This window comes from Oryx dammah, unplaced genomic scaffold, assembly GCF_014754425.2.
Source record: "Oryx dammah isolate SB20612 unplaced genomic scaffold, SCBI_Odam_1.1 HiC_scaffold_3, whole genome shotgun sequence".
Lineage (NCBI taxonomy): Eukaryota > Metazoa > Chordata > Mammalia > Artiodactyla > Bovidae > Oryx > Oryx dammah.
Genome location: NW_024070187.1, coordinates 89338149 through 89351593, shown reverse-complemented (window position 1 = coordinate 89351593; position 13445 = coordinate 89338149). Strand labels below are relative to the sequence as shown.

The 13445-nt window shown below is 36.4% G+C and overlaps 1 protein-coding gene across 2 annotated transcripts in view; it reads right to left on the bottom strand.

Annotated features, from left to right (window-relative positions):
• Positions 1-13445, bottom strand: part of THAP6 (THAP domain containing 6) — an 18197-nt gene continuing 4752 nt past the window's right edge. Inside the window, exons 4-5 of one of the 2 annotated variants that reach the window (XM_040237080.1) lie at positions 9416-9541; positions 1-3101 (exon numbers count right to left, since the gene is read on the bottom strand). In XM_040237080.1, coding sequence (XP_040093014.1) covers positions 2847-3101; positions 9416-9541 — 381 coding nt within the window. In that variant the 3' untranslated portion in view covers positions 1-2846. The remainder of the gene's footprint in view (positions 3102-9415; positions 9542-13445) is intronic. The other variant, XM_040237081.1, reaches the window with a different exon arrangement.

Sequence of the window (13445 nt, the reverse complement as noted above, 5' to 3'; positions counted from 1 at the left end):
ATACTCTTGATTTTTCTCTGCTCATTTTATTGAACTGAGTGTATAAAAACCACATATAGCACATTACTAGAAAAAATATTTTATTTTTCAAATACATAATGGATTCTTTACCCTCAATTATTTATCTTGACTAAATATATATAAATATTAATAATTTCATCTTCTCTCAAATTAATGACAATGGTATAATTGTGATTATCTTTTAGCAACCAAATTTTATTTCCAGAAGTTTGAACTTGATATAAGAAAAACACTGTATCAAGTCCATTGTACCTGATTTGGTGCTGAGGTTGAACTGGTGTAATGGTTTGCTCCAGCATCCAGAGGCTATTGTAAGCTTGAAAGCAAAGTGAAACCCTTAGGTTGACCTTGGCTGCTTGAGGATCCTCTGGATGGGGGTGAAGGGTGCCTGGTTCTGTTTTGCACAGGACGGCTTGTCCTCAGGCTAAGCTGGAATCTCTGGGAACTGTGTGTGTGTGTGTGTGTGTGTGTTAGTTGCTCAGTCATGTCTGACTCTTCGCGATGTCATGGACTCTAGCCCACCAGGCTCCTTGGTCCATAGGATTCTCCGGGCAAGAATATTGGAGTGGGTTGCCATTTCCTTCTCCAGGGGATCTTCGTGACCCAGGGATTGAACCCAGGTCTCCTGCATTGCAGGCAGATTCTTTACATCTGAGCTATAGGGAATTGAGGTATGTACACATTCAGGCATTTGCCTGGATGGAAGGTGGGGAGGACTCTACTTATGTCACATTTCTACTGGTAATCCTTTCTCCATAAGGGCAAATGGGCAGGAAGCTCTGGATTCTTGATGATACCAATACTTTGCCCATAGCTCACTCTTTCTCAATGACACTAAGACCAATGAAAAAGAAGACAAAATCTTAGTTCACTGTGAACACGGAACACCAGTAATAAAAGTGACTGTGGTAACTGTGATGATAGTGGCAGAAACTGGGAACTGACTCTTGGAAAGGTCTACTGGGCTTGATTTATTTTAAACAGCCAGGAGAGATCTAGAATTTGGACAGGCAGTGTTTGGATCTATCCTTTTATTTTTCTCCATTGCCCAATGACTTTAGAAACCTAAGATCATACCCAAGCTTCCATTAGCGTGTCCAGCATAAATGGAAAATTAAATAACTCAAATAAATAAAGGGTAGCTAAAGAACACTGTAAAGGTAGTAAAAAGATAGCACCTCACTGATTTCTTAGCATAATGCTAATCTTTCAAATGTGGGTAAAATCCCATTTAGTGGGAAGGTTTGGAATCTTACATAAAAATACAACATGCATTATATATTTCTTGAATATAAAAAATTCAAGTGACTGTATCCTTACTGATATTAATATAACACAAATAAAATTATAATGAATGTTTTAACACAAAATGCAGTTCATTTCTAGTTAACATATTGAAATAACTGATATTCAAATTCTAACTATTATAGCACAGACATATGAATGGAGCTTATGTATATACATATGCTTCAAAGTAGCATTTGCTTTGGGCCTAGTACTTTTTATTCTAATGCACACTATTTATGACTCATTTCAGTTGTTTTTACTAAGAAATCAGAAGATAAATTTCTGACTCTTGGATCAGTCAGAAAATAACTAAAAGTTATTCTTCTGTAAATTCAGTAAGAAGTTATTCTAAAATTGTTACTTATCTATTTCGCTAAATGAAATCTCGGATAGCAATCTTGTCTCCTACTTAAAGGAAAATATTATAACCCTCTTTCTAATTCCTATTTTAACTAGAAGAGCCACATCATTATTTTTAATGGTTTCTTCTGTATTTCTTACCTTAAAAAATGTTAGTAATACTACTTTCTGTAAAATACAACACAGCATTAAAAGTATCCAGTTACTACTGGCATTCAGATTTTGAAGATATACCTTTATGATGAAATAACAGTCATGAAACAAAATGTTCAGAAGAACTGTCCGTAACCATTTAAAAATCAGATTTATGATCCTCTTTAAAAATTTGTTAAAGCGATGCTGGTTTACATCAAAGTGCTCCTAGTGAGGAGAAATGATGTACCGTATTGAAAAAGTAAGACCTCATCAGGGGTCTTAACTTGGCTCTGAACAACCTTAAAAGCCAAAAGATCTGCACCGTATGTTGTTCTCAAGGTTACTACCACGGGATGCCTTGTAAAAACATCTTTTGGTATTATTGACAATAAAAGCACCTTGAATTGGATTCTAGATGGACATGTGTTATAAGCAAGGATACTCCTTTGAAGCCAAAAATCTGATGCTGCTGAAGTGTCCACTTTCGACTAAAAGTTTAATGTAGCTGATCTAAAATCATTTCCTTAGTCCTACAGAATTTTCTTGATCTCTTAACATTTTAAAATAGTGACCTGGCACTAGTTTAGGTCTCAAAGTGTTAATCATTCGGTAGTGTCTGACTCTTTGTGACCCTGTGAACTGTAGCCTGCCAGGCTCTTCTGTCCGTGGAATTTTCTGGGCAAGAATACTGGAGTGGGTTGCCATTTCCTGCTCCAGGGGATCTTCCTAACCCAGGGATTGAACCCAGGTCTCCTGCAATGCGGGTAGATTCTTCACCTCTGAGCCAGCAGGGAAGCCCATATAGTTTAGGCCTATAAAAACATAACTCTCACAAATTACTCCAAAACATGAGAACTAGCACAAAATTTTTGCGTTATCTTTAAAAAAAAGCCTTTGGATAATAACTCTAATGCATCAGGCTGCAGAGGACCCAAAGGGCACTCTAAATGATGGAATGATGGACATTATTTAATGATGGTAAATGAGAATTATTTCCTTAAAAGCCAATATCAATTTTAAGTAGAACATAACATGAGATTATTTCATGAAATATAGTCTTGTTCTATGCTCTCCTGACACCAGTCCCAACAGAAAGCTTCTAGTCTTTTTGCTGTTTCTTGACTGATGAGACATTCATCCTTTAATTCCCTGATTGTCTTCCTCAATGATTTTTGGAAACGTTTTTCTCGGTCTAGAACATTCTGCAGACTTTTCTTGGTATCCTCTAGCTCGCTGATCACATGATCTAATTTATGCTTAAGTTTCTTTGGGCTGTCCATCACACTGTAGCTATGTTCCTAAAAACATAAACACCAAGTTATTAAACAAGACAGACAAGCAGTTAGATAAAAAATTGTAACTAGGCCTCAGTTATTTCTCCAAATACTATGCTTACAGAACATTTTTAAGTTGGTGATACTAAGAGGTTCAAAGACCACAGGGAGAGGACAGGGATATTTCAGGTGCCTAGAATCCCCATCTTTGTCTAAGATCTGGCATACACAAGGAGGGCAGAATCTTGGGGGGAAGGCACTTCTCACCTGGAAGTAGGCACCTGCTTATGAACAAACAGCATGACACTCACAATGACCGTAACAGTTTTGGTTCCAACGTGTGGGCTGCTAAGTTTAAGTTTTACCTATCAAAAAACTTACATTTTTAACCTTTTAACAGAATTGCTTTATTTGATGAATATTTCACGTTATAAGGGATGACAGGAAAGCACTGAAGCAGGTCCTCAGGCTGGGTGTGATGGATTTAGAGAGGACTCTGGTCTTGGATTTATAAAGAGATAATTTAAGCACTCAGTACTTATTTTGGTTATGGTCTGTTTGTTGGGTATTTTTTCATTCGAAAACACCACTGACATAATTTTGAAAAGCTGTTACTTAAAATTAGTGAAAATGACTTTGCTTTCAGCTTTGTGAAAATTAGTGAAAATGACTTTGCTTTCAGCCAAGATGAAATAAGAGACTGGACTGACAAAAGAAACCCCGGACTTCCCTGGTGGTAAAAGGCTATCTGCCTGCTAAGGCAGGAGACTGGGAAGACTTCATATGCTGTGGAGCAACTAAGCCCGTGTGTCACGACCGCTGAGCCTGCACTCTAGGGCCTGCAAGCTGCAACTACTGAGTCTGAATGCTGCATCTACTGAAGCCCAAGTGCCCTAGAGCCTGTGTTCTGCAACGAGAGAAGCCACCTCAGTGAGGCCAGTGCACTGCAATGACGAGGCGCCCCTGCGCACTGCAACTAGAGAAGCCCATGTGGCGACGAAGATGCAATAAGACCTCAACACACAGCCAAAAGGTGTGAAAAAAGTTTTGCACATAAGGACATCAGGCAAGGAAGGCAGAGACTGCAGAAAGATGGGAAACAAAGAGATGAGCCTTATGACTGCCCAACTTACTGCCTTGAGAGGGTTCTAGGCATCAGTGCAAGGAGAGGATACCCAGGCAGAGCTGGTTAGTCAGAGTTGAGGAGGTAGTGCAAAGTACTTGGGGAGACCAAGGTGGCTACAGTTTACAGAACAAAGTATCAGTAGGAGAGAGGAGAACCTGAAGATCTTCAGAAGCTCCCTGTCAAGTATTGCCTTGAGTAAGATCAGAGTATGTGTGTAGGGAACTGCTCAAGGCTGCGGAAAGAGTGGCCAGATAAGATCGGGAGTACCCTGAGCTCATAGATTTCACTCCCACCAGCCAGACCAGATTCATGGGGAACTGAGAAGAGTACACAGAAGAGTCTTGCCTCAGTGGTGGAGAACAAATAGCCTGAGAACTGTTCTGGTCCTGCCTAAAAAAAGCAAAACCTGAAAGGACCAAATTGTTTCCAAATAACTACACCTCATAACAACGCTCAAGCATATAGGGCACAAAAATATCCAGCATCCAGTGAAGTAAAATCAACAGTAAGTGGCACACAAAATTTACCAGGCATGCAAAACAGCAGAAAATATGAGCCATAACAACAGAGAAACCAGTCCATAGAAACCAACCCAGAACTAGCAAATGTTAGAATCAGTAGACAAAGAAATTAATGAAATTATTAAAACTGTATCATATATGTTAGAAAGTTAAGCAGACATGAAAGACATAAAAAAGAATCAAATAGGACACCTGGACTTAAAAATTACTATGTGTGAAGTGAAAAATATATTAAAGAAAACTAATGGCAAATTTGGAGAAGGCAATGGCACCCCACTCCAGTACTCTTGCATGGAAAATCCCATGGACAGAGGAGCCTGGTGGGCTGCAGTCCATGGGGTCGCTGAGGGTCAGATACAACTGAGCGACTTCACTTTCACTTTTCACTTTCCTGCATTGGAGAAGGAAATGGCAACCCAGTCCAGTGTTCTTGCCTGGAGAATCCCAGGGATGGGGAAGCCTGATAGGCTGCCGTCTATGGGGTCGCATAGAGTCGAACACGACTGAAGCGACTTAGCAGCAGCAGCAATGGCAGATTAGAAATTTCAGAAGATTGGTGAAGGTGAAGATACAGCAATAAGAACTATCCAGAATGGACTACAGAGAGAAAAGGGAGTATTTAAAACATAAAAAAATGAACAGCATGAGTGAGAGGTGGCACAACTTCTGACAGCCCAATATACGTGTAATTAAGACTCCCCAAAAGAAAAGGAAGAAAAGTTGAGGAAGAAAGAAATATTTGAAGAAATCATGACTGAAATTTTTCCTAGTTTGATAAAAGCTATAAACTCACAGATAAAGAAACAATAAATCCCAAGCATAAGAAACATGAACAAAGCTAAACTATGGTATAATCAAATTATTTCAAACCATTAGCAAACAAAAATTTTTAGCAAAGGAAAAAGATAAGAATGATAGATTTTTGATTAGCAAGCATGCATATGAGAATACAGTGGAGCAACATCTTAAGAAAACTAACAACAACAAACTCCCAAACTGTCAACACAGAATTTGTCAATATCTTTCAAAAATGAAGACTAAATGATTGTTCAGAATTTTCCAGACTAAATAATGACTATTTAGAAGACTAAGTAATGATTTTATAAAAGCTGAAAGAATTTATCACCAGCATAGCTGCACTGTAAGGAGTATTAAAGTTAAGTCCTTCAGACAGAATGATACCAGATGGAAATATGGATTTACACAAAGGAATGAAAAGTCCTGCAGTGGCAACTACATGGGTAGCATATACCTTTTTTTCTTATTATTTAAATCTTTTTAAAAGATAATTTACTGCTTAAACAAAAATAATATCAATGTAATATGTGGTTCATAGCATATGTATGACAGCTGTAGCAAAAAGGTTGGAGAAGAGAAATAAAAGTATACTATGGTAAGATAAGTATACTATACACTAAGTGGAATAATATCACTTATCATGTAGCCTGTGGTAAGTTAAACATGGATGTTATAGACCCAAAAGCAACTAACAGTTATGGTGAATGAATCAAAAAAAGGAGATAAGATGGAATTATAAAAAAATTTCATTAATTGAAAAGAAGACAAAAAAAGAAGAAAATGAGAACAAAGACTAAATGGAATAGGAAATAAGTATGATGACAGAGTTAAACCAAACCATATCCTATTAGATAATTTGATATAAAGTAATATGATAACCATATTATTATAATGATGCTAAAGCTGAAACTCCAGTACTTTGGCCATGCGAAAAGTTGACTCATTGGAAAAGACTCTGATGCTGGGAGGGATTGGGGGAAGGAGGAGAAGGGGACGACACAGGATGAGATGGCTGGATGGCATCACTGACTCGATGGACATGAGTCTGAGTGAACTCTGGGAGTTGGTGATGGACAGGGAGGCCTGGCGTGCTGCGATTCATGGGGTCGTGAAGAGTTGGACACGACTGAGCGACTACACTGAACTGAACTGAGTTTAAATAATCCAAATAAAAGGCAGAAATTATATATAGAAAAGATTAGTGATTATAAATAACCAAGTTATATTAAAAAAAATCAAGAACCAAAAGTACACACTGCCAAGAAAAAACACACCTTAAAAACAAAAAGAAACAAATAGGTTGAAACTAAAGGTTTCAACTAGGATAACACTAATAATAGATAACTATGGTGGGTATATTACTATCAGACAAAGTAGATTTCAGAGCAAAGAATATTACCAGGGATAAGGCCATTTCCTAATAATAAAGGGGTTAATTTATTAAGACATAAGAATTTTCTTTTCCAATGGGTTTGAATAATTTGATTATGATGTAGCCTAGTTTAGTTTTCTTCATGTTTCTTGTGCTTGGGATTGCTGAGCTTTTTATCTGTGGGTTTATAGTTTTTATCAAACCTGGAAAAATTTTGGCCATGATTTCTTCAAATATTCCTTTCAACTTTTCTTCCTTTTCCTTTGGAGAGTCTAATTACATGTATATTGGGCTGTCTGAAGTTGTGCCACTTCTCAATGATGCTCTGTTTATGTTTTTCATTTTTAAAATATTCTCTTTTCTCTCTGTAGTCCATTCTGGATAGTTACCATTGCTATATCTTCACCTTAACTGATCTTTTCTTCTGAAATATCTAACATGCCATTCAGTTCAGTTCAGTCACTCAGTTGTGACCGACTCTCTGCAACCCATGGACTGCAGCATGCCAGGCCTCCCTGTCCATCACCAGCTCCTAAAGTTTACTCAAATTCATGTCCATTGAATTGGTGATGCCTTCCAACCATCTCATCCTCTGTTGTCCCCTTTTCCTCCTGCCTTCAAACATGCCATTAATTCTCTCCAATATTTTTCAATTCACACACTGCAAGTTTTTTCTAATTCTTAGTTTTGCTTATATGAGATGATAGATGTTCATCTAAACTTACTGTGATGATCACTTCATGATGAATGTAAACTAAATCATTATTGTACACTTTAAACTTATACAGTGATGTATGTCAATTATATCTCACTAAAACTGAAAGAATAAAATAGAAAGGTACTTCCTCAGTCTGACAAAGGGCAATTATAAAAAATCCACAGTTAACATCATATGAATATCTTCAATGGTGAAAGACTGATGCCTTCCTCCTAAAATCAGGAGCAAAGCATAAAGATCAGTTCTCAGTACTTCTACTCAGCATAAATTTGGAGGTCCAAGGTAGTGCAATAAAGCAAGAAAAAGAAATGAAAGGTATTTACATTGGAAAAGAAGAATTAAAACTGTTTTTAATGACAGACATCATGATTATCTTTGTAGAAATCCTGACAGCCTTTACAAAAAAGCTTTGATAATTAATGTGTGAGTTTAGCAAGTTTGACAGATACAAGATTCATATACAAAGGTCAATTTATTTCCATATACTAACAGTAATTAAAACAATGCCATTTATAATTGCATCCAAACATACAAAATACTTAGGGATAAACCTGACAAAAGAAATGAAAGACTGTATACTGAAAATGACAAAACCCTGCTAAGAAAATTTAAAAGTTTAAATATATGAAGTGATGGGCTGGAAGACTTAAAATAGTATTATTAAGATGTCAATTCTTCCCAAATGGATCTGTAGATTCAACAGAATCCCAGTCAAAACTCCAGCAAGAATTTTGTAGAAATTTATGAAAGTGATTGTAAAATTTATATAAAAAGGCAAAGGACCAAGACTATCCAAAACAACTTTGAAAAAGAACAAAGTTGGAAGATTTAACACTGATAAACACTGCCTGATTTTAAGCATTATTATACAACTATAGTAATTAAGAGAGTAAAACAGATCTGGATTTTAGGCCTGATTCTAACATGAAAAAGCAATCAGATGAATAAATAAATGCAAGCTTCAATACTGCGTGTATGATAGTCCTTCAAGAAAACCTAAAGACATAATTATTTTTAAAATTAGATATTTCCACAAAGAACCTACAATACCAATAACTAAAGGGAGGAATTATTTATTGTATTTTATTGGTTGACATTACTTTGCTAACAAAGGTCCATCTAGTCAAAGCTATGGTTTTTCCAGTAGTCATGTAAACTCATTATATGAGAGTTGAACCATAAAGAAAGCTAAGCACTGAAGAATTGATGCTTTTGAACCGTGGTGTTGGAGAAGACTCTTGAGAGTCCCTTGGACTGCAAGGAAATCAAACCAGTCAACCCTAAAGGAAATCAGTCCTGAATATTCACTGGAAGGACTGATGTTGAAGCTGAAGCTCCAATACTTTGGCCACCTGATGCGAAGAACTGACTCACTGGAAAAGACCCTGATGCTGGCAAAGACTGAAGGCAGGACGAGAAGGGGATGACAGAGGATGAGACAGTTGGATGGCATCACTTACTTGATGGACTTGAGTTTGAGCAAGCTCTGGGAGTTGGTGATGGACAAGGGTACTGGTGTGCTGTAGTCCATGGGGTCACAAAGAGTCAGATACAACTCAGCAACTGGACTAAACTGAACTGATTGGTTGAAATATTTTTGTGAAAGCATTCTTTGAATTAAATATGTATATATAAATTATAATGGCCCTTGGAAGCAATATTACTTTTGGTTATTATATATTAAAAAAAAACTCAAAAACCTGTAACTCCTAGTTTTCCAGTAAGATTTTAAAAAGCTTAATCCGAAGGGAGAGGGCATGTTCATCTTTAAAATATCAACTTTAGCCCAGTAATTTTACTTACAAAAATGAACTGGGACTGGAATTCTTCAACACACGAGGAAGCATCAACAAGCTTGTGATTGTGGTTTGTAACTGGAAGGGCTTTGAGGGTGAAGTTTTTCCTATAATGAAGCTTTTCTCTTTTCCCCTGTTAAGAATAGTTAATTGTTAATCAATCATTGTAGATATTTCTGACCTTTTGTAAACTTTTAAATTTCTTAACTTTTTGTAGTAAAATTATTATGTATATTTTTAATGGAAATTGCTTTTAAAAGTCAGTAAAGTTTAAATTCACTGAGATTACTTTAAAGGAATTTCCCTAAAATAACTTTAAAGTTTACCTGGAAACATGAATTTTCCTTAAAAAAGAATGATAGTGAGGGAAGATATATCCTACAAGATATTAAAAATATCCTACAAGGTAACAATATTTAAGATAGTGTACTATTCTTTTGGCTTCCCAGATGGTTCAGTGGTAAAGAATCTGCCTGCCAAGCAGGTGGCACAGGAGATATGGGTTCTAGCCTTGGGTCAGAAGACTATTCTCTAAGAAAAATATGAGTAGATCATGTAGATAAGAGTCTTCAGGATAAAAAATGGCATTCTAAATAAGTGGAGAAAGGCTATAAATCATGAAAAATGAACTAATTATGAAAAAGTTATATCCTTTATGTACAGTAAATCACAATGAATTTCTATATAATGAAAATTCATGTAAGAATGAAAACAGTGAGGAAGTAGAAAAATACATGGGAAATATTTATAAAATCTTAAATCAGACAGCATAGGAGAAAATATAGGACTACTTAAAAAAATGTATTTCACACAAACACCATAATTAGAACTAAAGACAAAGAACAAAAAGTAACTGCAACATAGTTAAATGATTCATACCCTCAATATCTATTGCTGTACAAAACAGCTTAGAAAAAGATAAAACTAGAAGACTTGAATAAGTTATTCACAAAAGGAGAAGTAAAACTCTAATGAACACAGGAAATAATGCATAAATGCACTAATATTCAAAGATGAATTAAAACAGTAAGATGTCATCTATGCCTATCAATTTCAGCAAAGGTTAAAAACACAACTTACACTGAGGATTAGGATGGACACTTTAATGCATAACTATTGGCATGACAGTAGACTGACACTTTATGATGGGCTTTTGGGAGGCTTGTAGCAAAAGCAAAAGACTTAAAAATCTGTGTATTTTTTGGTCTAGCTATTTTATTTCCAGGAAATTAGTTTGGGGAAGTAAGAATATGTACATAGATTCAGCTACAGTAATGTTCATTCTAATGCTTTTTAAAACAGTGAAAGATGATAATCTATATACAATGGTAAGGATTGATTACATAAAGTATTTATTGTCCATACATTGGATCAACCACTATATGGTCATTAAAAATGTACTGTAAAGATGACATCACTAAATATGAGAAAGGATACAGAATCATAGGAACTCTTATAAGCTGATGGTGGGGGTATAAGTTGGTAAAACCACTTTGGAAAACTATGGTGATATCTACTCAAGCTGATCCTAGGATTCAGCAATTCCACTTCTAACAGAAATGTACATATACTCTGTAGAAATGTGTACATTTAACTGCATCAAAAGGCATGGACAAAAATGTCTGTAGTTGCACCATTCATAATAGCTGCAAAGTGAAAATCCAAATGTTCATCAACAGTAGAATAGAAATTATAGTTTATTTATACAATGTGCTGAAGAACTGATGTTTTTGAACTGTGGTATTAGAGAAGACTCTTAAAGAGTCTCTTGGACTGCAAGGAGATCAAACTAGTCAATCCTAAAGGAAATTAACCCTGAATATTCACTGGAAGGATTGATGCTGAAGCTGAAATTCCAATACTTTGGCCACTTGATATGAAGAGCTGACTCACTGGAAAAGACCCTGACGCTGGGAAAGATCGAGGGTAGGAGCAGAAGGAAGCAGCAAAAGATGAGATGACTGGATGGCATCACCCACTCAATGGACATGAGTTTGAGCAAACTCTGGGAAATGGTGAAGGACAGGGAAGCCTGGTGCACTGAAGTTCATGAGGTCACATAAAGTTGGACATGACTTAGCACTGAACAACAACAAATACAACAGAATATTACAGTGCAAAGAAAATACACGGACTAGTACCACATGCTGCAATGTGGATGAATCACAAGAACAAAATGTTGAGTGAAAGCAGCCACAGAACAGAGTATGTACTATACGACTCCATTTATAATAACTGACAGTGATAAGAGTCAGGATAGTGGTAATTTCGAGGGTGTAGGGACTGGGAAAGAGCATGAGGGAAGCTTCTGGGGCACTGATAACTTTCTCCATCTTGGTCTGAGAGGAGTTACATGAGTGTATTTACTTTGTGAAAGTCCAATGGTCTATACACTTATGATGTGTGCATTTGTTAGATGTAGGTTGACTTCAGTATAAAGTTTAGTTAAAAAAAATTGATGTTCCATATAGGTTTCTCTTAAAAATGTGATCCATTGAGCTGCAACACAATCATGCAGGGTGCCTATTACAAAATGCAGATCCTAGACGCCAAAGCAAACTTGCTGAATCAAATTTTTTGGGAGAGGTGGTTAGGATTCTGCATTTTAAGCCAAGCTCCTTGGATTAGATTTAGGTAGACTAAATTTGAAAGCCATTGTTATAGAAAAATATTTAACATCATGGAAAATATTATAATAGTTAAGAGTGAACTTTGGAGCTATAATACCTGGGTTTAAATCCAGCCTCTGCCATTTAACAGCACTGTGACTTGGGGAATGTATTCCAGCTTTCTGGGTCTAAATTTTCTCAAGTGGTCAAATGAGAATAAGATTATTTAACTCTTATGGCAGTTTTGGGGACTAAAAGAGTCAAAATATATGTAAAGTGCTTAGATTAGTGCCTGGCACACAGTAATCACTGTATGAATGTTAAAAAAAAGGGCAAAGCAAATAATAAAAAGGATATACAATATAATCCTATTTTGTAGGAATATATAAATAGAGATGTATTTATATACAAACATACACATAAAAATGACAGAAAAGATTCACATAGAGTGTTAACAGTGTTACTTCTGGATTCTGTGATTTCCTTGTTATTAGGAAATAACTTTTGGAAGTTAGTAATTTATTGTTATTTGACTTATTATGTCCATATTTTTTAAGGCCCGCTTAACATTACAGATGACACCATGGTATAGGAAACAAACCCTTTAGAGCAAATTGCAGAAGATGCTGTACATTTATTAATATGGAAGAAACTGAGTTAGTTTCCACTTTATAACTCAAGTACTGAGATTCGAACATCTGCAAATGTGGCCAAGACCCCTATGGGAGTAGACATCTTCTGAAATACTTCCTCTGTTTCCAGCTGTCAGGAAGGAGATACCTTTCAATAGAGGTTCATTCCTATTGGTGTGGGAACCACAGGCTCTCCCTGAATTTTCCACACTGGCATCAGTCAATCTCTAGAGTTTCTGAAAGTGAGTACACGTTCAGGTATACAAAGTCAAGAGAGATACTGAGGGTGAAGCAGCTCATCCATGGCACTAAAATCACTGAGAAAAGCCACAGAATACAACTAGAGTTTCCTTAAAAAATCCTTTTCTTTTCTTTTTTTTTGACCTCTTCTTTCCTTCTCTTCTTATCTTTTGGTTTCCTACCTTCCAGTTATACTTAGGTTTTAAGTGTGAATGTATGTGGCTCTCAAAGTATACTTTGTGTCTGTTGCGGCTCTGCTCTTGACTTTTGCTCCAGTGTGAGGTGCACTGCCAGCTTGGAACTTCAGTTCAACTCTAACATTCCTCCAATTTTTAGACCCAAATCTTGAGCTATACTAACTCAAGTTTGCTTCACCAAACCTTAGTAAGGTACAGATATTAACATTTCTGAGAGGCTACTGGTAAAACACTCTTACTATTCATTAGAAAAGCTTACACAGCAGTTTAGTGAGTAGTGAAGTCACTCAGTCGTGTCCGACTCTTTGCGACCCGTGGACTGTAGCCCACCAAACTCCTCCGTCCATGGGATTCTCCAG